The sequence below is a fragment of the Balaenoptera musculus genome, chromosome 1 (genome assembly GCF_009873245.2).
Source record: "Balaenoptera musculus isolate JJ_BM4_2016_0621 chromosome 1, mBalMus1.pri.v3, whole genome shotgun sequence".
NCBI lineage: Eukaryota > Metazoa > Chordata > Mammalia > Artiodactyla > Balaenopteridae > Balaenoptera > Balaenoptera musculus.
This window is the reverse complement of record NC_045785.1, coordinates 22,065,207-22,090,292: the sequence shown is the minus strand read 5'-3', so window position 1 is coordinate 22,090,292 and position 25,086 is coordinate 22,065,207. Positions and strand designations below refer to the sequence as shown.

At 41.4% G+C, this 25,086-nt stretch overlaps 1 protein-coding gene across 1 annotated transcript; it reads left to right on the top strand.

Moving 5' to 3' along the window:
* The first annotated feature begins 1,066 nt into the window (after positions 1 to 1,066).
* Positions 1,067 to 24,191, top strand: DNAJC8 (DnaJ heat shock protein family (Hsp40) member C8). The gene is made up of 9 exons (XM_036826932.1): positions 1,067 to 1,176; positions 3,827 to 3,928; positions 13,755 to 13,811; positions 16,334 to 16,400; positions 16,918 to 17,012; positions 18,551 to 18,622; positions 21,268 to 21,359; positions 22,240 to 22,315; positions 23,373 to 24,191. The coding sequence occupies exons 1-9, from the start codon at positions 1,099 to 1,101 to the stop codon at positions 23,493 to 23,495; spliced, it is 762 nt and encodes a 253-aa protein (XP_036682827.1). The 5' UTR covers positions 1,067 to 1,098; the 3' UTR covers positions 23,496 to 24,191.
* Positions 24,192 to 25,086: the final 895 nt, after the last annotated feature.

The window sequence follows — 25,086 nt, the reverse complement described above, 5'->3', positions numbered from 1 at the left end:
AAAACACGAAAGCAGAAGGCTAGAAATAATAATCACTCATAAGCCCACTATCTAGTAATAATTTTGTGTGTTTCTAGATATTTAAGTGCCATTCCCATTTCAGAAACTGGTTCTAGTTCTCAGATACTATTGTTTCTTGATTATCTCTGGCTGGGCATCCAGTTGAGGTCTTGCTGAGTTTTGTGCAAAAGATCCTCTAGGTACTAAGGATGGCTGTAATTAAAAAAAATGGAAAATAACAGCATTGGTGAGGATGTGAGAAATTGTAACCTCCTATATCACTGGTAGGAATATAAAATGGTTCCGCCGGTGTGGGAAAACAGCTTGGCAGTTTGCTCAAAATGTTTAAATATAGAATTACCAATTCCTTTCTAGGAAATTGTACCCCTCAAATAGAAAACTGGTACTCAACACATGTTCATAGCAGCACCATTTCACAGTAGCCAAAGAATGAAACAACCCAAATGTCCATCAGCTGATGAATGAATAAACAAATTGTGGTATACACAGGTGATGGAATACGATTCAGCCATAAAAATAATGAAAGTAAAAGACGAAGATTTATATGATCTGAAGAGAAACCAGAGTATCTCAGAAATTTAAAAAAAATAATAATAATAATAATGAAGTAATGATGTATGCTATACCTTGAATGAACCTGGAAAACATTATGTTAAGTGAATGAAGCCAGACACAAAAGGTCACATGTTGTATGACTGCATTTATATGAAGTGTCCAGAATAAGTAAGTCCATAGGGACAATACACAGATTGGTTGTTGCCAGGGTTGGGAAATATGGGTACGAAATGTTGATTAGGTGCCGGTATCCTTTTGGGGCCATGCAACTGTCTGTAACTAGATAGAGGGTGATGGTTGCACAACACTGTGAATGTACTAAAGGCCACAGAATTGTTCACTTTAAAATGGTTAATTGTATGTCACGTGTATTTAACCTCAGTTTAAAGAAGAGTTTACTTAGATTGGAGGTGTCTGGCTGGTTGCGAGCCCTTTAAGAGTCCACAAGGGGGAGAGGCGGACCTGTAAGAAGACGGGAGGTAGCGCTTGCGCAGAAGAGTCCATGGTGGCTGGGCCGGGGAAATGGCGGCTCCAGGAGAGAGCGGGGCTTCGGGTGGCGGCGGCAGCACGGAGGAGGCATTTATGACCTTCTACAGTGAGGTGAACACAGAGTGAGGGATGGCGGCAACGGGGCGACCCCAATGGGGCTACGCTCCCAGCGGGCGAAGGCAGTGGTCCTTCTGGCCTGGACCGTTGGGCAGCCCCTCCTGTCTGGCCTTTGGGGCGGTGGGGGCTTCGGGAGTGTGCTTGCGTTTCTTCCTGATATTGCGGCGCGGAGATCCCCTGGACGACAGAAAGGGGCGGGGGTCCGGCGTCTGCGTGGAGGCGGCGATCGTGGCCAACGAAGTGCTTGGGCGCGCGCAGAGTTCCCCAGGTCCGCGTAGTCGGGGGCTGGCAGCGGCCGGGAGGCTGGGCCTTCCTGGGGGCGACTTAACCGGCTTGGCCCCCGTTTTTATTATCAACGGAAGCACTCTCTACTCTTAGTTATCTGTAGTGAGTTTTCCTGGTAGTTATTTCTGCCATTAGCGAACGCTAGGCACTGTGCATTTTGCCGTGTAGGCATTATCTCCCTTTTACAGATGACAAACCTGAGGTTTAGGGAGGTGAGATAATTTGTGCTGGGTCTTAGAGCAGATGACAGCTCGGTATCATGTTGGGAGGGAGTAAGTTTGGTGTGAGCCTCGTTTACTATCGCATCTCCAGAGCCTAGTACATAGTAGTTGCTTAATAAATATTTGTTGAGTAAACGAATGAATGAATAAATGGGTGAATAAATAAATGAAAGAAAAGAATGGGTTTTGGAGTCAGAGGACCTCGGATTGGATTCGTGCAAGGCAGTTAACATGACTGTGACAGAATTCTTTCAAGCCATTGATTTGGCAGTCCTCAATTTCCACGTTTGTAGAACGAAAGGTAATATTAAAACAAGAGTTTTAATGAGGGTTAAAGGGTTTAATGTTTAAGGAAGTTTCATGAGATATAAAGCAGAAGTATCTTTGTAAGAGTTAAAACAAGGCTGAAAGTGGACCTCTTTAGGTTGGCATGGATTTGAGGAATGGAGTTGCTCCCCACCTGGCTGTGAGTTACTGAGAGTTAAGCACCATGTCACATTCATCTTTTATCTCTGGTAGTTGTAACAGTGCTTGTTACATAGTAGTTTCTCCAAAATATTAAGTTTAAAAACAAATTAGTATGTCCATTTATAGTCTGTGCTTTCAAAATGTCTGATTCACTTGAAAGTGTTAATGCACTGCTACCAGTTTACTGGCTTCTCATGAGTACTCAGCAGTTATAGTGGAACTTGTTTTAATTACTCTTTCTTAGTTAAAAAAAAAAAAAGCAATCCTGGTTTGTTTAATTTAATGAGAGAAAGTGTCTAAAGGAGGACCCTTTAATCATCATTAACTAATATTTATTGAGCACCTGATATGGTCTAGTGTACTGTTTAGGTCCTGGAGAAATGGTAGTGAACAACAGAGAGAAAAATCCTGTCTTCATAGAGCTTTCATTCTATTGAGAAGGATAAACAATGAATAGATGTACAATATACTGTCAGGTAGTGATAAGTGCTATGAGGAAAAATGAGTCTGGGAAAAAGAGAGTGGGGGGAGGGGCGTGCTATTTTACAAAAGAGTGAAGAGGGAAGATGCTGAAATGGATTAGCTTTTTATGTTACTGAGATCCTTTCCAAATGCATTTTGGCCATAGAAATAAAGATGGTATATATAACACGCCAGAGATTCGTTCCAACTAAAATTTCAGTTCTGACAGTGGCACCGAGGATGTTTTCTTGGGACTACCTGGTGCTTGTTCTCCTTAGCATTGTGTTCAGGTCAGGGATTTTTCTATTAGAGTTAGAAAGGCGGAGTTATTTGCTCCCCTCCCACACACTTTTTTTTTTTAAACGTTTAATTTATTTTATTTATTTATGGCTGTGTTGGGTCTTCGTTTCTGTGCGAGGGCTTTCTCTAGTTGTGGCAAGCGGGGGCCACTCTTCATCGCGGTGCACGGACTTCTCACTATCGCGGCCTCTCTTGTTGCGGAGCACAGGCTCCAGACGCGCAGGCTCAGTAATTGTGGCTCACGGGCCCAGCTGCTCTGCGGTATGTGGGATCTTCCCAGACCAGGGCTCACACCCGTGTCCCCTGCATTGGCAGGCAGATTCTCCACTACTGCGCCACCAGGGAAGCCCCCCCCACACACTTTTTTAATGCTGCTTTTAGTGTACATTTCAGTGTAATTGTATTTTTCCTTTCTTAAAAAGTTGTAAATTAATGTGAACATTCACAAGTATATCGTTCATCATTAGAGGGGAAGCTCTTTGAAGGCAGTGGCTGTGATTTATTTATTTTTGAATCTTTTTGTTGCCTTGCTCTGGCATCAAACTGTTGGGCTTAAAATTCTGGTTTATAAATTGGGTGATTGGGAAAAAATCTGGTTTACAGGTTGGCTGGTTACAAGTCAGTTGACCTAACTCTCAGTTTTCTTATCTGCGAAATGGGGATAATAGTGGTACCTACCATATAGAATTGTTGAGGGGAATAAACACCTGTAAAGTTTTTACATTATATTAAAATTCAGTAAATGGTAGCTGTTGTAATTATTTCTCAAAGTGTTTAGCAAAATACCTTGAACGTGTAGACACGCAAATAAATGTTTACTGAACATGTCTGTGAGTAGCTTGTTAAGATGACAATTCAGAGTTCATTACTGAGCTTTACTAATGAGGTTTTTATCCCCTTTATTTTAGGTGAAACAAATAGAGAAGAGAGATTCAGTTCTCACGTCCAAAAATCAGATTGAAAGATTGACCTCGTCCTGGTTCCTCCTACTTCAATTTGACCCATTTGAGGTGAGGTATCTGATGTTGCTGTGGCCCTTGATAGGGAGCTTTACGTAGCTGCAGGCAGGCTTACCTCGGAGCACACACCTAATTTGTACTATGCATAGTTGGAGTTGAACTTTGGTGGTTTATTGTGAGCAGAGCTTGCTCTCATCTTTTAGTAACCCAATATATATGGATTATTTTCAAATGTGAAGGAATAGCTAGCCTTGGTAAATTTAGGGTCTTTGATTTAATTTGTTTGTTAAAACTTTTCTGTTTTACCACAATAAAAAAAACCTAACAACCCAAAAATGTTCACAAGATTATAGACAAGCAAATACACTTTTTAGCTTCCTTAGTTTTATAACTTTAAATGTTTCCTGATTATAAAAGTAAATCATATTTCTAATAAAAATTAGAAATATAGAAAAAGCAAGAATAAAAATCATGTATAATCGTACCTAAGAAAACACCTGTTTATGCTCCAACTGTTTTTAGTTTTATTTAGAAACAAAGAGGGTCATGCAGTTCATGCTGTTTTATTTTATTTTATTTTTTTAAAGTTTTTTTTTAATATATAAATTATTTATTTTTTTATTTATTTAAATTTTTGACTGTGTTGGGTCTTCGTTGCTGCGCGTGGGCTTTCTCTAGTTGCAGCGAGTTGGGGCTACTCTTCGTTGGGTGCGCGGGCTTCTCATTGCGGTGGCTTCTCTTGTTGTGGTGCGCGGGCTCTAGACGTGCAAGCTTCAGTAGTTGTGGCTCACCGGCTCTAGAGTGCAGGCTCAGTAGTTGTGGCACACGGGCTTAGTTGCTCCGAGGCATGTGGGATCTTCCCAGACCAGCGCTCAAACCTGTGTTCCCTGCATTGGCAGGCGGATTCTAAACCACTGCGCCACCTGGGAAGCCCCATGCTATTTTATTTTATTTATTTATTTTTTTGAATTTTATTTTATTTATTTATTTTTTATACAGCAGGTTCTTATTAGTTATCTATTCCCATGCTATTTTAAATGCTATATTGTTACATAAACTATTTTTATACACTTTTAAAAATATTTTTATTTATTTATTTATTTATTTATTTATTTATTTATTTATGGCTGTGTTGGGTCTTCGTTTCTGTGCGAGGGCTTTCTCTAGTTGTGGCAAGCGGGGGCCACTCTTCATCGCGGTGCGCTGGCCTCTCACTATCGCGGCCTCTCTTGTTGCGGAGCACAGGCTCCAGACGCACAGGCTCCAGACGCGCAGGCTCAGTAATTGTGGCTCACGGGCCCAGCTGCTCCGCGGCCTGTGGGATCTTCCCGGACCAGGGCTCGAACCCGTGTCCCCCGCATTGGCAGGCAGATTCTCAACCACTGTGCCACCTGGGAAGCCCCATGCTATTTTATTTTATTTATTTATTTTTTTGAATTTTATTTTATTTATTTATTTTTTATACAGCAGATTCTTATTAGTTATCTATTCCCATGCTATTTTAAATGCTATATTGTTACATAAACTATTTTTATATACTTTTTAAAATATTTTTAATTATTTAATTATTTATTTATTTATGGCTGTGTTGGGTCTTCGTTTCTGGGCGAGGGCTTTCTCTAGTTGTGGCAAGCGGGGGCCACTCTTCATCGCGGTGCGCGGGCCTCTCACTATCGCAGCCTCTCTTGTTGCGGAGCACAGGCTCCAGATGCGCAGGCTCAGTAATTGTGGCTCACGGGCCCAACTGCTCCGCGGCATAGGGGATCTTCCCAGATCAGGGCTTGAACCCGTGTCTCTTGCATTGGCAGGCAGATTCTCAACCACTGCGCCACCAGGGAAGCCCATATACACTTTTTAAAGTCTCAATTATTATTTCAACAATTCCTTTATTGTACGATAATTAAACTAGTTTCTAATTGTCACAATTATAAATAACTTTGAAATGAATGTTGTTACATCTTATAAAAAACACTTATTGAGCACTTATAAAAAAAAACCTTTTCTCCACTTCATTTTATTGTGGTAAAGTATACATAACGTAAAATTAACCATTTTAACCATTTTTAGGCATACAGTTAAGTGGCATTAAGTACATTCACAGTGTTGTGCAATCATCATCCCTCTCCATTTCTAGAAGTTTTTCATCATTCCAAACTGAAACTTCAAACCCATAAAACAATAACTCTCCAGTCCTCCTACCCCCAACCCCTGGTAAGCTCCATTCTGCTTTTTGTCTATGAATGCCTATTCCACGTGCCTCAAACAATGTTTGTCTGTTTATGTCTGGCTTATTTCACTTAGTATAGTATTTTCAAGATTCACCAATTGTTTCTGTTTTTTTGAAGAATTTTTCAAGAATATTTTTCATTTTAAAACAATCTCAGATTTGCAGAAAGGTTGCAAGTAAGTTGTCAATATGACACCCCATCTCCCTGAAATACTTTAGTGTATTTTCCAACGAACAGCATTCTCCTACTGAACCACAATATAACAATCAAAACCAGGAAATAAATGTTGATGCATTTATTTTACTATATGATCCTCAGACCCCATTCAAACTAGCTAATTGTTTCAATGATGTCCTTTATAGCAAAAGGATCCAGTCTGGAATCTCTGTTACATTTAGTTGTCATGTCTCATTAGTCTCCCTCAATCTGGAATAGTTCCTCAGTCTTTCCTTGACTTTCGTGACCTTGGCATTTCTGAAGATTACAGGCCAGTTATTTTGTAGCATCTTTCTCAACTTGAGTTTGTTTGATGTTTCTTCACATTAGATTCAGTTTATGCAGTGTTGACAGGAAACGCATAGAAGTGGTACTGCATTTTTCTCTTTGTAACCTGTAAAGTGGTACATGATTTTGATTTATCCTGTTATTAATGATATTACTTGATCACTTAAAGAGGTGCCTACTAGGTTTCTTCATGAAGTTAACTTTTTTCTCCTTTGTAATTGATAAGTGTTTTATGAGGAGGTACTTTGAGAATGTGTGAATATACTGTCCTTATCAAAGTTTCAGTTTATTCATTTGTCAGTATAGACTTGGGGTTTCCTATTTTATTCAGTGGGTTATAATTTGATATTACTTATTTCGATGCTCAAATGTCCCAAATTTGACCAGTAGGTTACTTTTAAGCCTTTCCTGTCTTTTTGATATGTCTTCATCATTCTTTGATTACTAGGCACTCTTGTACTTTTCCTGACCCAGCCTGGAATTAACCATTTCTTTGAGGAGTTCTGATTCCTTTTAATGAAGAATGATATTTAGAAATCAAGATTTGGATGCTAGGTATACCCATTGCCATTGGGATGTCACTACTCCCAGACCCTATTGGTAGACAGAGCTAAGGAGTGTGTGTGTGTGTGTGTGTGTGTGTGTGTACATACACATACATATATTACATAAAAGTTCAATCCAACATCACAGCGTTTATTCTAGGGTTTTTTTTCTTTCCATGTTCATAGTTCCCATCTCTGAGAAATCTGGCTCCCACTGTCTTTAATATATATATTTACTTAATTGATCCTCCTGTATGAATCTGATCTCGATCTCCCATTGCCATTCCTTCCCTCATATGAATGACCTCCTCACCCTGCTTCACTCTGACACCAACACCGGGTTGCCTCACTGTGCAAAAACCCTTCTCCCCACACCTGAACTCTAAACTCCAGTGCTGGGTCACCCTTTGGTGTGGGTATGTTTCTCACCTGGCTCTGCCTCCCTGTGCCTGCCCTCCACCCCCAAGAGCTCTCTTCGTCCCTCTTGGGCTCCAGCAGCCTCCCCACCAAGCAGGCATGCTTCCTTCCTACCTGCTCTGGTCTTGACACCCTGTGTTGGGCTGCCTTCCTCTGGGAACACCCTCCTCATCTTTATTGCGTTCTGACTCCACACTCCAGGCGCCCCCTGCATGGAGGTCCTCTTCACTCTGCTCACGTTCCAACTCTCTGTGCCAGTTGTACTTGGGCTCCTACACCTCAAGTTGGGCTGCCCTGTTACGTTGGATGCTCTCCTACATGGGCACCCACCTCACCAGGCACAGGCTTCCACACCCCATGCTAGGCTTGGGCTTTGTGGATATGTCCTTGCTTGGGCTCCTGCACCCTGTGCCCTCCCATATTGACAGTCTCACCCTGCTTAGGTTCTGACACCCCATGGCAGGCCACCTGTCCATGGAGATGCCCTCCTCAACCCACTTTGGCACTTTATGTCAAGTTACCCCTCTGTGGATGCTCTTCTCACCCTGTTTGGGCTCCAGCACCACATGACTAGCCGACACTCCTCGTGTGGTTACTGTCTTCTTTGTCCCAGATGGGCTCTGACACTCCGCTCTGGGCTATCTTGACTCCTCACCCAAAGTAGATGTCTACTTCGCCTGGCCCCACTTAACATATTTGAAAGGGAAGAGGAAGATGAAAAGCTTAAAGAGTATTTAGATATGATTTTGGGGAGGGCGTGGGGGAGATAATATGTTTGAAAGGTGATAAAGAATTTGATGGTATGTCCTTTCTGTTTAGTCATATATATATATTTTTAATATTTATTTATTTGGTTGCACTGGGTCTGTAGTTGAGGCAAGCGGGCTCCTTAGTTGTGGCATGCAAAATCCTAGTTGCAGCATGCATGTGGGATCTAGTTCCCAGGGATCGAACCCCGGCCCCCTGCATTGGGAGCATGGAGTCTTATCCACTGTACCACCAAGGAAGTCCCTAGTCGTATTTTTAAATTGAGATAGTATGTACTGTGAAAAGGGGACACATGATCATATAACTTACCTGTTTATTTAAGATAATTAGTGTTTCCTGTGGAGATCTGTTGATGAGGAGTAACAGATTGTTGGGACCAGTATGAATGCTAGGATTTTACTGTCCTACCAGTTAATGTGGTCTGGAAGTGGAACTCACTGCCCCATAGCTCCTGTCCTGATTATAGGAAGTGTGTTTGTTTTTTAATTTTATTTATTTTTTTCGCCGCATGGCATGTGGGGTCTTAGTTCCCTGACCAGGCATTGAACCCGGGCAGTTCGCAGTGAGAGCTCAGAGTCCTAACCACTGGACCACCAGGGAATTCCCCGGAAGTGTGTTTGAATGTGTAAAGAATATGGTAAGGTTGACAAACCTGGGGAGGTGCCAGATTGTGTTTGAGTGAGCAGGACTCCATGACTGTCCATTAGAACTTTTGTCTTTTCTCTTTCATACAAATATGCTGGCCACTTTATAGGATGGTTGTCATTGTCTTTTTTTTTTTTTTAATTGAAGTATAGTTGGTATACAATGTTGTGCTAGTTTCAGGTGTACAGCAAAGTGATTTAGTTATACTATATATACGTGTGTGTGTGTGTGTATTCTTTTTCAGATTCTTTTCCATTATAGGTTATTACAAGGTATTGAATATAGTTCCCTGTGCCATATAGTAGATGCTTGTTGTTTATCTGTTTTATATATGGTAGTGTGTATCTGTTAATCCCAAACTCCTAATTTAGCCCCAAGCCCCCGCCAGTTGTCTTCTTACAAAGTTGGTTTTTGACCCTAAGTCAGGGTCCAGCATCCTCCCCACCAAGCTAGGTGTTCCTAGCAATTTAGGAAATCAGTAACTTCTGTTTTTTCGTGCAACAACTACTGGGACATCTAAATGAATCAGACTTTTCTCCAGAGGTAAGCAGACTGGTTTTTTCCTAGTAAGGAGAAGTGATGCAGTAATAGCTGTCCTCTTGGCTATAAATTGAAACGTGAGTAGTTGTCCTATATACCATCTTCCTGAGCAGCAGGTAGAAAAGGGACTCTGATGGGCCTTATTACAGGAATCCTAATCCAGGGGGCATTTCCCCCGCCTTCCTGCCATCACTGCACTATTTGGATGCATTTCTAACCTTCAGCCATTTTCTAAACATCTTTCTTATGCATTCTACAATTGTTCTTAGGTTAAGGGCCCTCCCCTACTTCCTTCCATAAGCTTAGATGAACCTGTGCGCCTGCTCAGTCCTGCCTTTTTCATGTTCCTTTTTTCTGTTTAACTTTATTATTTTTTTTTAAAAGGAATTCCTTTATTTATATTATTTATTTATTTATTTTTGGCTGAGTTGGGTCTTCGTTTCTGTGCAAGGGCTTTCTCTAGCTGCGGCAAGCTGGGGCCACTCTTCATCGCGGTGCACGGGCCTCTCACTATCGCGGCCTCTCCTGTTGCGGAGCACAGGCTCCAGATGCGCAGGCTCAGTAATTGTGGCTCACGGGCCTAGTTGCTCCGCGGCATGTGGGATCCTCCCAGACCAGGGCTCGAACCCGTGTCCCCTGCATTGGCAGGCAGATTCTCAACCACTGTGCCACCAGGGAAGCCCTAACTTTATTTTTTATAAAGATTTTATTTATTATTTATTTATTTTATTTATTTTTGCAGCAGGCGGGATGCGGCGCGAGGGCTTCTCTCTAGTTGTGGAGTGCAGGTTTTCTCTCTCTAGTTGTGGCGCGCAGGCTCCAGGGCACGTGGGCTCTGTAGTTTGCGGCACGCAGGCTCTAGTTGAGGTGCACGAGCTCAGTAGTTGTGGCGTGCGGGCTTAGTTGCCCTGCAGCATGTGGGATCTTAGTTCCCTGACCAGGGATCGAACCTGTGTCCCCTGCATTGTAAGGTGGATTCTTTACCACTGGACCACCAGGGAAGTCCTTCTGTTTAACTTTAAAGCCCCAGAAGGCAGCACCACAGACTTCGTTTTCTGTTTATCTTGTTTAGCACATTGGAAAGAAAGGTATTTATCTCACAGGATTCTGGAACTTGCACATTATTAACAGGTCAGAGAGTTCAGTTGTGACCTAAGACTGGATTCCTCTTTCAAGCAGAAGATCCTAAAGGACACTATGGCGGTTTATTTGAGTTCAGGAACTTATATAAATGCCACAGTCAAGCATTTTTGTTTCTGTGTGATGATTTATTAACTCTCTGAGGTCCAAGACTGTGGAGTTTTCTTTGCAGTATCCCCAAAGCCTGAGACACAGTGGGAGTTCAGAAAAATCTTCCAAGAATCTGAACAGACCTGTGTGCTTCCTTAGAGCCATATTGGTTATATGGTATTTATCATTTTGGTAAGAATTGTGACTTGTCTGTTCCTTCCCTTGTGGACCTTAAATTCTATGAGAACAGTAGTGAGCACAGGATCTAGCAATCCCAGGTGCTCCATAAGTTTGTACTGAATGTATAAAACTGGCTTCAAAGGGGTTTGGACCGCAGGTATAGGCCCATTGCCTTCACTGTGTTTCATGGCTACATATGGCACCTCCAGCTCTTAATGATAGAAAAGGAGTCGGATTAGCTAGCTTTGAAGGCACTCAGTGAATATATGTTGCTAGTGATCAGTACACATATGATATGACCCTTGGAAAAATAACTTTTGATGTGTGTGTGTTTGTGTATATTTATACGTACCCTCTTCATTTTTGCCAAATCATCTGAAAGTAAGCTGCAGACATTGATGCTTCATGCCTAAGTACTTTAACATGCATCTCCTCAAAACAAGAACACATTTCGACATAACCACAACACCATTACCACACCTAGGAAAAACCACATTACTGCAGTTCAGCAACATCATCTGGCGTGAAGTCTACACTCCAATGACTCCAATTGTCCTAAAAAAAAATCTCAATTTTAGCTATTTTATTTTTTAACCTGGGAACCAGTCAAGGTTTATGAATTACATTTGGCATGATTAGTTCTAGGCTATAGCTTTATTGAGGCTTTTTTTTGTGTGTGAATGTGGGATGATTTCCATCCTTTCACATTCATTTTGAATACCTTGTTGGGTTTGCTGGACTTTGGTTTGCTCTAGTACATTCCTTTTCCCCAGAACCAAGGAAAGGTAGGGTTCTCCTCTGAATATTTGTGTATGTACAGTTACCTCCCTTTGTCTGTAAATCTTATGTGGCTGCATTTTTCCTTTTGAGTGACTTTTCCCCGGTTCCTTTCTCCCTTGGGAAGGTATGATGGGGCGCACTCACTCTTGAAAAGTCTTTGTTTTAAAGTTCTTCTTCCTTTTCCCTCACCCCCAATTGTATGCCTGACGTTTGAGAATGGGTATGCTCTTGTAGTAACCTTCAAAAGTCTATTGAATGCAGGGGTGATTCAGCTTCATTGCCTACCAATAACTGCTGCTGTAGGTGGGCTGTTTGAATGTGTTGAAAGCTTGCTATAAATCTTGACATTACTTGTTGTCAAGTTTTTCTAAGACTCTGTAAACATCTGACTAAGCTTGGCAGATTACTTTTCAGTTTTAATTTCTCTGGTATTTTTTTTTTTTTTATAAATTTATTTTATTTTTGGCTACGTTGGGTCTTTGTTGCTGCACACGGGCTTTCTCTAGTTGTGGCGAGCGGGGGCTACTCTTCGTTGCAGTGCGCGGGCTTCTCATTGTGGTGGCTTCTCTTGTTGCGGAGCACAGGCTCTAGGGGCATGGGCTTCAGTAGTTGTGGCATGCGGCTCAGTAGTTCTGGCTCGCGGGCTCTAGAGTGCAGGCTCAGTAGTTGTGGCTCACAGGCTTAGTTGCTCTGCGGCATGTGGGATCTTCCCGGACCAGGGTTCGAACCCGTGTCCCCTGCACTGGCAGGCTGATTCCCAACCACTGCACCACCAGGGAAGCCCCTGGTGTGTATTTTTCAAGATTTCTTACTTTTTTTTTTTTTCCTCTTTGCCCCCTTTAATAACTGATCGTCAGTTCTATTAACTTCAAGTGCACTTATTTTTGACCTCTGTCATCATTCCTTACCAGTGCATCTCAAACTGTAATATGATTCAGATCACCTGGGGATCTTGTTGAAATGTTGATTCTGATTCAGTCACACTGAAGTGGGGCCTGCTTTTCTGAATTTCTAACAGACCTTCTTACCCTCTGCCCTTCAGCACCTTCTTCACACCTTGAATACTAAGTACATAAATGTTAGGTGCTATGTTGAATCCATGGACTACACTCTGAAATCCTCTGGTTTAATTGTATGTCTTATAATAAAGCCTTCTTTGAAAAACTTTTATTATATGGTAATTTTAAAAAATGTTTCTCCTGCTTATTTATCTTTGCATTTCTAGTGTATAGCAGCATGTTCAGCAGGTAGTAGCTGCTATGTAAATGTTTGAATGAATGTGTGTTTTTGTGGTGAGGGAATCAGAATCCTTGATGACGAATGTCAACACCAGGATACCCAGGGTTGGAGAAGAATGATAAAACTTATCTTTAAAACAGTGTTGCTCAAAAAATACAGATTTTGCTGTCATTTGGCTGTACCCAATTCTACTAAGTTCTACTGAGCTGGAATCAGACTTTCCTAGAGTGAACCCCTGGCATTGCTCTCAGATTTCCACTTTGGGTGGAGAACTGTTGAGCCATGTAAATTATAACGTGGAGCCAAGTGGACATTTCTTGATTGAGATGAAAATCAGCTGGGGGGGGGCGCTTTATTTGAAGATCTACAGTTCTCCCTCATTAAAAAAAAAAAAAATCAGGTAGCCAGCCTAATTATTTTCATGTTGAGTTGCTATACTTTCTCCACATTTGCAAAGGTAAGTAGAGCGTGGGTACTTTTCTTAATAATGAAGGAGAAAGGCAACGTTTTTCTCATGGTCTGTAAACACGTCCCTGGGTGTAGGGTAATTTATTACTTTTCTGATGGAGTGAAAGAAACCACTGAATTAATTTGAGAACCCTGAAACACTATAGCTATTATTCTGTTACTGGTTTACTCATTTATATTTCTTGAACATTTTTTAGAACTGTATGCTAGGTACTGTTCTAGAATGCTGAGTACTGTTCTAGATGCTGATTATAAAATGTATAATTATTGGGCATCTCTTAAATCTATAAATTCTTTTAATCTCTTTTACAGTTTTGATTTTGATTCTTCCAGGTTCTTCAGATAGATCCTGAAGTGACAGATGAAGAAATAAAAAAGAGGTTTCGGCAGGTATGATACTATATTCCTGTAATAGGTGGAGTTTGAACCTTTTAAAAATGTATTGAGCACATGATTCTCTTAGGACTTGAGGGTTATTATGAGGACATTCTGTTATGACTTTTGGGCCAAAATTTAATCTTTTTTTTTTTTTTAAGGCTATGTAACTCTGAAAAAAAACTTACAGTGACATACAAATCTTAAATAATTTAATGACCATAGCTTACCTGTGAATAGGATGAATTTTACATCCAAATAGAATCTCTCCAGTTCCTTAATTAAGAGAGAGAAGTACAAGGTAGAGTAGTAGAGCTTACATGGTGTCATACTTATCAAATCCCCTGGCTTCTAGGAGATTCATAACAGTGTTTTATTTTTAAGTTCATTTAACAGTGTTAAGTGATTTTATTTTTAAAGTTCTATTCCTCAATAATTTTATCTTTTGCAAACTTATATGAATACTCAAAAGATACCTGGTTTAATATAGAGTGCTTTCAGAAAGTTCTCTAGGAAAGGAGATCCACAACCTCTGATTCTTGCCCATTCTAATATTTAATAACTCAAGCTGTAGAGTTTTATAGTAGCCTTTTAAAACACCCTTCCAGTTTTGAAAGCTAATCCCCCCAGCCTTTTCTTCTATGAGTTGAATAATCATACTCCCTGTAATGTCTTTGCAAGTTGGATTTTCTGTATATTTCATGTCTTTTTTGTTTAACTTTCCTCAACTTATATCTTTTATATACTTCATATTTTAATAGGGCCTGACCAGTGCTGAATATATTTCTCAGCTCCTGCATGACAGACTTGTTAATATCCAGTGTTAGGCTTGCTTTTTCAATACAGTCATTGCCTCCACATTGCTGACTCATAATCATCTTCTGATCTACTATTAAGCCAAGGTGTTTTTATCTTTGCCTACTCAGTCATTTCCCATTATATAACTTTATAGCTTTTTTGCTTCCTGACTTCTTCTCTGCACTTATATTCAACTTTTTCCCCTTCTTCTAAAATATCAAGTTTTCTAATGTAATGCATTAGAAATCTTTCCCAATTCAATAAGCAGTCATTCAAATTCATAGTCAAAACTTTTAGACTATTTATGTAGCTATACGAAGAACTCAATAAGAATTCTTATTTAGTCATTAATAGAGCCTAATAGTTAAGAGTGTACGTGCTGGAGCTGTATGACTTGAGTTTCTGTCTTGACTGTACCTCTTACAAGAAGTGTGAGCGCTGGCAAGTTACTTTCAACCTTCCTGTGCCCTGTTACCTCGTTTGTAAAATGCATGTAATGATGGTGGCTGCCCCTGGGGTTTTTATAAGGATTTGAATGAGGCAACACACCTAACGCACTTAGAGTAGGTCTTGGCCTATGGTATGTCCTCTTCATGTGCTAGCTGTTGCCAGTGTGTGTTAGTATGCTAAGTTCTTTACTCATTATCTCATTTCATCCTTACAACAACCCAGTGAGATATAGGTATACAGTATTGTCCCACTTAGAGAGGAGGAAACTGAGGCGGAGATAGATCAAGTGAATTGCTCAAGGTCTCACAGCTAGCAGGTGATCTAAGTTGAAATTGGAACGCAGGATTTTGGCTCCAGTAATGCTGGATTTAGCAGTAGATCCCTACTTGATGTCATCCCCGAGCACAGTCCCTCTGTTCAAACTGTTTCTGTCTGTCGGTGATAGTAGGTCAGTGGTTCTTAACCCTGGCTGTCTGAAAGGATCACCTATGGAGGTTTTTGCTTTTTAACTTTTTGTTATAAGAAATTTTCGTTATATTTTAAAAAGAAAGAATAAAGCAATGAAAGCCCGTATATTCACCATCTATATGCAACAGTTCCCTTCATTAACTATATATGTATTTTTGGCAGAACTGTAAATTACAGACACTATGATACTTCACCCCTAAGTACTTAAGCAGTTATCCCACCAAAGTAAAAAAAGGACATTTTCTTGCATAACTACTTGTCACACCTAACAAATTAACACTAATTCCTTACTATCATCTGATACCCAGTCTAGTAGAGGTTTAAAAAGTACAGATGCCGGAGACTGATTCAGAAGGTCTCAGGCTGGAAAGTAGACCGCTGTATTCCTAAAAATCTTCACAGGGTTGGAACGCAGCCAGAACTGAGAGCCACTGTTCTATATTAGAAGTTCTTTTAAGAAAGAGATGATATCTCAGACCTGTTTAATCCTCTCTAGTGCTCCGTATAAGAAACATAAAAGGAACTTGGTACTTTTTGTTCTTTCCTTCCCCCTCCCAAATTATGACAACATCTTCATAATGCTTGGCTTACATTTGTTCTCAAATAAATGTTTTCCATCTGTGCAGTTACCTGTTGGTACTTGAATTTTATTAAGGACTAACACTTCTGGGCATTTTATGATATTTATTAATTTTTTAAAAATGCTTCTGGCTGGCAGTTTTTGCCCTAATAAGAGCTTTTGGTTGTAAAGAGGCACAGTGCAGGCGAAGAGTTACTAAATGTTCCTCTTATTGACAAAGCTATCTTTTCTCTTATTATAGTTATCCATATTGGTGCATCCTGACAAAAATCAAGATGATGCTGACAGAGCACAAAAGGCTTTTGAAGGTATTTGTATATTTACCTGCTTCTGAGAAACATATTGTCAGTGCTCGGGACTAACTGTTCCTAGTCCTGGATCAAGAAAAGAATGTTACAGTTTTGTCTTCTGGTCATGAAGAAGCTGTGGTTTTCAGTAGAACGGTTGTCATTCAAAGCAGAATGTTGCTGTTTAGAAATAGACCTTAACTTTGGTTTGTTAAAACTTTTATGTGCCAACAAAGATTGTTACTGCATAGGATCATTTTTTTCCTTTGAACATAAAAAATAATTGGAAGAATTTGATCACTGAGTTAAATCTAGATGTGGTGTATTTAACCTTGAGCATATATTTAATTTTTTTCCAAGGCTCTCAAGGAAAATCATTGCTGTAGTTGTATGTTTTTAAATCCGTTTAAAAACAGTAAATAATTTAACAAAGTAGGGAATGCTTTTAGACGGCACAAGTCCATTTACACTGCCTGAGTATAGTTCAGACTTTGAGAGGGTGTTTGCAGAAACAGTTAATTTCAATGTTTTGCATTAGCTGTGGACAAAGCTTACAAGTTGCTACTGGATCAGGAACAAAAGAAGAGGGCCCTGGATGTAATTCAGGCAGGAAAAGAATACGTGGAACACACCGTAAGTATTTATAGTGCTGCTGTGTTTACAGGAAGTATTAGTAAGCCTTGGGCGCCTTGCCTTGTAGGAGGGTAAATGTTAACATTAACATAGCAATGCCTGACTGGCCTGACTGGCCTGACTGCTCCTGTGGTCTCCACCACTTCGCTGTGGTGGTCATGAACAGTGCGTGCCTGAATCTGGCATTCACTCCTAGAGCTCAGGACGCTGCTCCTACCTCTTTCCCTTGTTGTGGAAAGAGGGTTTTTCTTGCTGTCTCATCGCAGTACCCCATTCTGAAAGTGGAACAGTGGAGCAGCCATGGTGTGCTTAACCCTGGACTTTTATTCTTGTCTCTGTGAAAGGGTTGAAACAAGGGCTTGAGAAAGGCTGGCAAGGGGATATGAGTAACTATTTAAAAAAAAATAGGACGAGATACATGTCTGTATTAATAACAGGGTTGGGAAGGACTCAATTGAAATAAATTCAGTTTTAGCTGTCTTTATTTTTTTCCATTACCTAAATCTCCCGAGTGGTGGGAAATGTTAAGATAGCTTCCTTGAGGTAAGAAAGGTCTTTGTTTTAATTTTTTACTTGCTAGGGCAAGAATCTTGAGGCTGTTTTATAAGAGCAGTTTCAATTGGGAGTGAATATGGATGCGACCTTTTCTTTGAAGAGCTTTGGAATCTGTAACAACTGTATAACCAATAATAGTAATGAGGCCAATTTAGATGAGGGACATGAGTAAAAAGAAGAGACAGACTGCCATAACTGTGTCTTGCTGGTCATGTGTTGGAATTTGAGGGCCAAATTCTGGTAGAAACCAGAAAAGAACCCGACAGTTTGTCCCTGAATTATTGTGATAGTTACCCTTCCTCTGTATTTTGCGTGTAAAGGAGCTACCTTCAGGCTGTCTGACCACAGGGTGGCAGTAGGGCCTTTCTGAGCTTGGAAGGCACTTGGCTTTTTGCCGGACTGAATGGTAATTTAATGGAGTAATGTCATTCTTTTGTGAATGGATATATTTATTTTTGGGGGGAATCTCAATGGTGGCCAAAGTGATGAAAACATCAGTTAATGTGTTGTGAAGATCGTTGGTTTAAGGAGGTTTCACAGTGAAAATTATCCAGAACGCCGTTGCAGAAATGCCAGAAAACAATCATATTTGATGCTGCAAATTCTGTAGCTTCTTTAAAACTTGACAAATGTACTTTTTGTTTTGCTATAAACACATAACCACAAGCCATGAAAGATAAATGCATAAGCTGTTCAGTGTATCAAAGGCTCTTTGGATCTGGCCTAGGATCTGATAAGTTGGGGACAACTCCCCAGCTGGTCCCCTTGTGTTGGATTTTAGATGAGGTTAGAGAAAGGGCCCCTGGTTCCTAGTTTTCTTTGATTGCATTGCTGTTTTGGAGGGGAGGGGAGTGGCTCATCTTTTTTCAATGCAAAGCTTTTGTTAATACCTGTAGAAAAGTGCACATATTCTATGTACGCAGCTTAATGGATATTCTCAAAGTATGAGTGCTCATTTTTTGATGGAAAAAAATTCTTTTTAGGTGAAAGAGCGAAAAAAGCAATTAAAGAAGGAAGGAAAGCCTACAAATGTGGAGGAGGATGATCCTGAGCTGGTGAGTTAAATATGGGAAAAACCACCTCATCTTGTGTGAATGGGTTCACTGATTGGTGGGTTAAAGAGAGGGAAGCTTAAGGAATGCTGCGTACATGCTAGAAACATTTTCACTTAAAATATTAAAATGTATATTCATTCTCCTTTTTGAAAAATCCACGTTTTTTTGGACATAGGGCTATGGCCTTCCCTTTGAGGGTTTGTCTGCTCATTGGAGTTCGCAGTTGACTTTATTTTATAAAATACACAGAGCATTATCCATAGTTTCTGCTTTTAATTTCTTTTGAAGAACATTGAAAACTTAGGTACCTGTGAAGCAAAGCAAGAGCAGAATCCTAGATTGTTTTTTCAGTCTTTTCCAGATGTCTCACCTGTACCTAATTCAACAGCGGTTATTTTTAGGGACTTGTGTTTGACTCTTTCTAAAGCATTCCACTTAGTTTTAGAAGAACCAACAAGCATTTATTTTTATAACCACACTCATCAATTTCTGTGATGTTTAAATCACATAAGTACAGTAGTAATTGCAACTGGGATAGACAGCTTTGGGAGCAACCACAAATGACTCTTGGTAAACAGCTGTCTACAGCCACGGGTACCCACTGTGCTGCAGGTAATAATGTGCTTCCAGGGAAATGGCAAGCATCTGTTTTTTGCTTTTTAAAAAAATTTTTATTTGCGCCAGGTCTTAGTTGCGGCTTGCGGCCTCCTTAGTTGTGGCATGTATGTGGGATCTAGTTCCCTGACCAGGGATTGAACCTGGGCCCCCTGCATTGGGAGTGCGGATTTTAACCACTGCACCACCAGGGAAGTCCCCGAGCATCTGTTAATCCCATGGGTTCTTCAGTGGAGATTGGTTAAGAGAGAGATTCTACTTATATATTTGTGTCTGATTGCCTCACTAGCCTGAAAAATTTTAAGTCATCTTAATCTTGCCTCAAGTTAGGTCAATAAATAACTTAATCCACATGCTTATTTTAAAAGATTTATAGAGGAGCGGCTGTCTTACTAGGGAAACTTCCTATCAACTTCTTCCATCAGTGATTTTACTAACAGCAACTGGTCCCCTCTTCTGTTTGGTAACACTGCTTGAGAACTGTTAGACCGTCTTTTCCACTAGCCACTTGTTTTGGGTTTACTCCATTCCAGTATTTTAGTTTTTTTCTCCTCAGCCCTACTTTCCTTCCCTTTAATTATCCTTTTTAGTCTTTTCTGAAGACCCTCTTATAAATATTCCTTGCTCCTCCTAAGTTGTTAAGAACCTTAACTTTTTTTAGTTGTCTTTTTTTCCTGCTTATAAAGGAACACATGCTAATGATAGAAAATTTGGAAAAAGCAGAAAAATATAAAAAATTAAAATCACCAGAAACTGTTCATCCAGGAGCTTTTAAAAATATTGAAATATTCTTTACAGATTCCTTCACCTCTTTGATGTTTGTCATTATTAGGGGCTGGAGTTTGTCAGCATTGCTTTCATTGAGCAGTGCCTGGCAGGTATCAGTATTAAAGAGAAGTGACAGTAATTTGGGGATTCCTTTACTTCCCCTTTCTTCCATATGTCACTCTTGCTCCAGTGTCTCTGATTTTAGGATATAAATCATATGAAATCTGGATGATGGGTTATTTTTTACATTTCTTTGTATATTTAAAATACTTTATATTTGGGGGAAAAAGTTTTAAAGATAAGAGTTTTGTTTTCTATCTAATGCTGTGTTACCTGTTTCTGCCAACGTAAGAGTCAGAATATAAGCTCAGCTGCATACAACTGAGACCCCAAATGACAGTGGTTTGAACAAGTCAGTGGCTTCTTTCTCTCCTGTGTAGTAGTCTTTGGGAAGATGGCTGCTGGACTGCGTGTCCCTCAAGGACTCAGTGTCCTCCTTTCTGTGGCTCTGCCAACAAGTGTGTTGCCTCCAATCTCACAGTCCAGGATGTGTCATCACCTCACCCGTGTACGAACAGCAGGATAGAGGAATAGGGCAGGAGGGATAAGTGTGCTCCCTCTAAGAACACTCCAGAAAGTTGCTACATCACTTTTCCTTATAGCTCATTGGCGAAAACAAGTTACATGGCCACGCCTAGCTACAGAGAAGCCTGGGAAATACAGGCTTTTGTGCTGGGTGGCCATGTGCTTTAAGATAAGGGAGTGTACAAGAAGGTAGAACACATCATGGGGCGAGGATAGGGGACAACTAGTAGCTCTGCCACGGTCGGGAGACTCCTGAGACTAGTCTGATAGCACCTGCATATCTCCAGGACCTCTCTTGGTGCCTAGCTCAGAGTTAATTATAACATATGCGTGAAAAGAAAGAATGAAAGTTATTTTTGGAAGTTCTTTGGAGGAAAGGGCCCTCCAAAATTTCAATGGTTGTGATAAGTGGGTAAAATTTTTTTTTTCTCTTATTGGTGCTTTTTACCAGAGCAAGGCTCCTCTGTATCATCTGAATGGTGAAAGTGGAAAGAGCTCGTAGGAGGATGTGTTATTTATCTCCCAGGAGAGAGCCAGCATCCTGAAGTGGTTCTCTCTGGAGAGTCTTTTTTCCTTGCTGGTCTAATCTGCTTTTGTCCTGGGCTCCATCTAAAAAATATTTGATTCAAATTGCTGGTAAAATATTTACTTTGCTTTTCTTCTTAATTTTTTTGTAGTTCAAACAAGCAGTATACAAACAGACCATGAAACTCTTTGCTGAGCTGGAAATTAAAAGGAAAGAGAGAGAAGCCAAAGAGATGCATGAAAGGTATATATTAGTATATTCGTTTAAGCCATGTCTGAATACCTAGATTAACGAAGATGGTCTTCGGAGATTTTCCTGATGAAGGAATTATGTTACAGTACATCGTTTAAGAGACTGTCTAAAATAGTTATCTGAAACAGCCAAACTTTTGAATCACTAGGGTAAGGAATTCTCTCTGACTTTTGGGAAATATTGAATAGGCCTGTCCTTAGGGAGTTTATAATCAAGAGTGCTGTGTGTTTTCTTCCTGATTTCCTGGAGTGAAGTAGGCAGTTATTCAGGCCAGAGCCTTTTGTGTGACTAGTGGCTGCAGCTTTGGTGAGTATGTAGTGTTGTACAGTGTAATCACTTACAACAGATTTATTGCCGGAAAGTATGATTTCCTTTGCTCATCAGAAATCTTGAGGTTAATTTAGTTTATGTATTTTGTATTGTTGATTGGTGTTTAGCAATAACTAGGTTTTGCTAGTTGGGGTTATGTGAAAGGGCCTTGTTTTAGGATAGGGTTTTGTCCAGAGATCCTCTTGAACAAGAACCTCTGCTATTGTAATGGTCACTCTACTGAAGTAAGGTGGCCTGGGTTCTTGAGATGGTTTTGTCAGGGACTGGCCCTGGAACCTCCGATTAGTGTTGGCTGGGCTTTGAAGACCTTGTCTGTCTATCTCTGTGACAGGGGTATCTGTATCTTGCCCCACAGTCTCATCTGCATGTTTTAGAATGACATTTGTGCAGTGCTTTGAGCCCTTTCCAGACAGCCATCTTTGGAGAACTCTAGGGAATTGGTTTACTTTATATGCTTGCTTCTGTGGGGAAATGCCTAACTTGTATGGTTAACACAGTCTCCAAGTATCATATAAATCCTATGGCCTGGTTTTCCTCCTAGGAAGCGACAAAGGGAAGAAGAGATTGAAGCTCAAGAAAAAGCCAAACGAGAAAGGGAGTGGCAGAAAAATTTTGAGGTAAGTTTCCAAGGTGGCCAGGGACTCTTATTCCAGAGTAAGAAAACTTCCCAGCATAGAAGCTTGATTCCTGGCCATTCCCAGGACTGACTGGGGTGGACAGTCGGGGAAATGGCTTATGTGGGGAAAAGCGGGGGCTTTGGGGACTGAGTCCTGGCTCAGCCACCTCTGCGCTCCGTAACTTGGCAAGGGCATGATAGGCACAGCTGCCAAGTGGGCTCAGGAACAATGGTTTACACCTCTAATTTAGGGGGTAAACGTGGAGTAGCGCCCTATTTAGAGGTCTGTTAGTAGAAACTGAGGTTCTTGTAACCCCGGTGTCCTGCCTGCAGAGAGACTTAAGGCTTGATTCCTCTTTGACATCCTGGTTATATCCTTCAGGGGCTCAGCCAGTTTCCTGAATTGAGCAGCGTTTGGTCTTATCTTCTGTAAGATTTAGGACTCGGGGTAGGGATTGGCTAACCAGCGATGATGGCTTTGTTTCTGTCCCACTGAGTGAATGCAGAGAGAGAAAATGAGTAGGCCCCTCGGTAAGGGGGAGGGATCCCAGTGGTCCTCCCAGCACAGCTGGCCAGGCATTGTGCTGGCTTTGCGCCTCCATCCAGGTTTTAAGGGGCAGAAGGAAGGTGCCGGGGGAAAGAGCGGCTGTACTGCTGGCAAGCCAGATGGCTTTGAGAAAAGGACGCAGCCTCTGAGCCCTGGTGCCTTCGTTTGTGAAATACCAGTGGCACGACACACCGCAGCTTTTTGTGAGGGTTAGGAATAGCGTGCAGTAAGTGTCTAGCCCAGAGGTACCCAGCAAACAATGGCTTTGTTGTGATGAGTATTATTCGTCTCATCCTCCTTTCCAGCCTGTGGCTTATCCTGCCTTCTAGGGGTGGTATGACCCTTTCCTGGGCCCATGGAAGGGGCAGAAAAGCTCTTGCTCTGTTCTACTCTTGGATTCTTCCAGAGGACTGGGCTGGGCCGAGCTGGGCTACAAGGGGGACGGCACAGCAGGCTCAGGCCCTTCCTTTCCCTAACTGGTTTCCTCACCTCAAACCTCTTCTGTGCTTAGGAAAGTCGAGATGGTCGTGTGGACAGCTGGCGAAACTTCCAAGCAAATACAAAAGGAAAGAAAGAGAAGAAGAACAGGACCTTCCTGAGACCACCAAAAGTAAAAATGGAGCAGCGTGAGTGACCACCTGGGGTCACAGCCACAGAACCTTCCCTCACCTGTCTCCCCTCCTGCTTTGAAGGACTCATTCTTTCCTCCCATTTTCACCCCAACATAGAGTAGTATTTGCTTTTTAGTCCATTTTGTTTTCAATACAATTTAATATCGATCAGAGTAATTCTTTTGTACATTGAAATGAGGGGCTCGGTTTAAAAAGAAACCTACCCCTACCCCTAGACCAACCGGGATCTGGAAGGTGCCACCATTGGTGCTGCCTTCTCTTCCCACAGCCTGTAACTTAATGTTTTGTACTTCACTGAATTGTGATGGTTAGAAACTTCGTGTATAGTTTGTGGAAATCATCCAATTAAACATATTGCTTAAAATGGTGTTGCCATGACTTCAGAGACAAGCCTGGGCCACCTTAGGAAGCCCCTTTCCTTCAGTTGCTTGCTTCTGGGTGTGGCATCCTTCGAAGCCCCAGATCAGATGGGAAGGCATTGGACACACAGAGCAGTCACTCGATGCCCTGACGTCCCGTGGTGTTTGGCATGTGCTTTCCCGTCTGACTGGCCAATCCGTGTGGCATGAGGCTCCAAGTCACCCAAACCTGTTCACTTTCCAAAGAGCTAGCCATCCTCCCTCCAGTACCATGTGTCCTAGCCTGTCTGCGTTTGTTAGTGGTAATATTCTGTATGTGTAATAAATTTTATACCCGAACCACTGGTGTACTGTTGCTCAGGTAGTTTTCCATGGGTGAGCCTCTTGTTGGGCTTGGCCCATCTGCAAAATGCTTTGGAGTTGGATGGACCTGGCTTCTGACCCCTTACTTGCTGAACCTTAATTTCTCCATCTGCAAATGGGAATATAGATCACTGGCAGCTTTCAGGGAGGATTAGGTGCGGCATATGTAAGGTAGCTACCATAGTGCTCAGTGGGTGTTGCCAGGATTATTTCTGTGCAAAATGAAAATACTGATTATTTTGAGGATTAAATGAAATAATGTATGGAAGCATCCTGCTTACGGTATATACTCCAGTGTCGTGCTGGCTGTGAGAGACAGGACCAGCCCTTGGGAGGGACATAAGGTGAAAAATAGAAAGGTGACACCTAAAATGTGAAGACAGGAGAACCTGGGTGACTTGAAGCCAGACTTTTGCATTGTTTTGTAGATGAGTAAAGATGTCCAGTAATCACAGAGGTACAATGTCTTGTATCGAGAGATCCTGCAACTTTGACTTGCTTCTCTATGGGAGGGGACAGAAGCTTGGGTGTCTTACTGTCCTTCCCAGTGCAGCTAAGCGAGTCCAAACTGCAGATGATTAGACCACAGGGGGTGGGTGGGAGGGGTTCTAGCTAAAACCTGACCGAGGCAGAGAGAGGGAACTGTTTAGTCACCCGCAGATGCGGATGTCGTGAGGGAATGCTGATCATCCTGGGCAGGGAGGTGCCGCCCACCTCACTCCAGGGTGTGTGTGTACACACCCACCCCTTCCTTAGAGCTCTGCAAGCTCGTGAGGGCCAGGCCCTGTCTTTGTCCTCCAGGAGGTTGTACCAGTGATCAGCTACTGGTGTGCTTAGGCACTCAACAGATACGCTGGCTTTGGGATAAAGT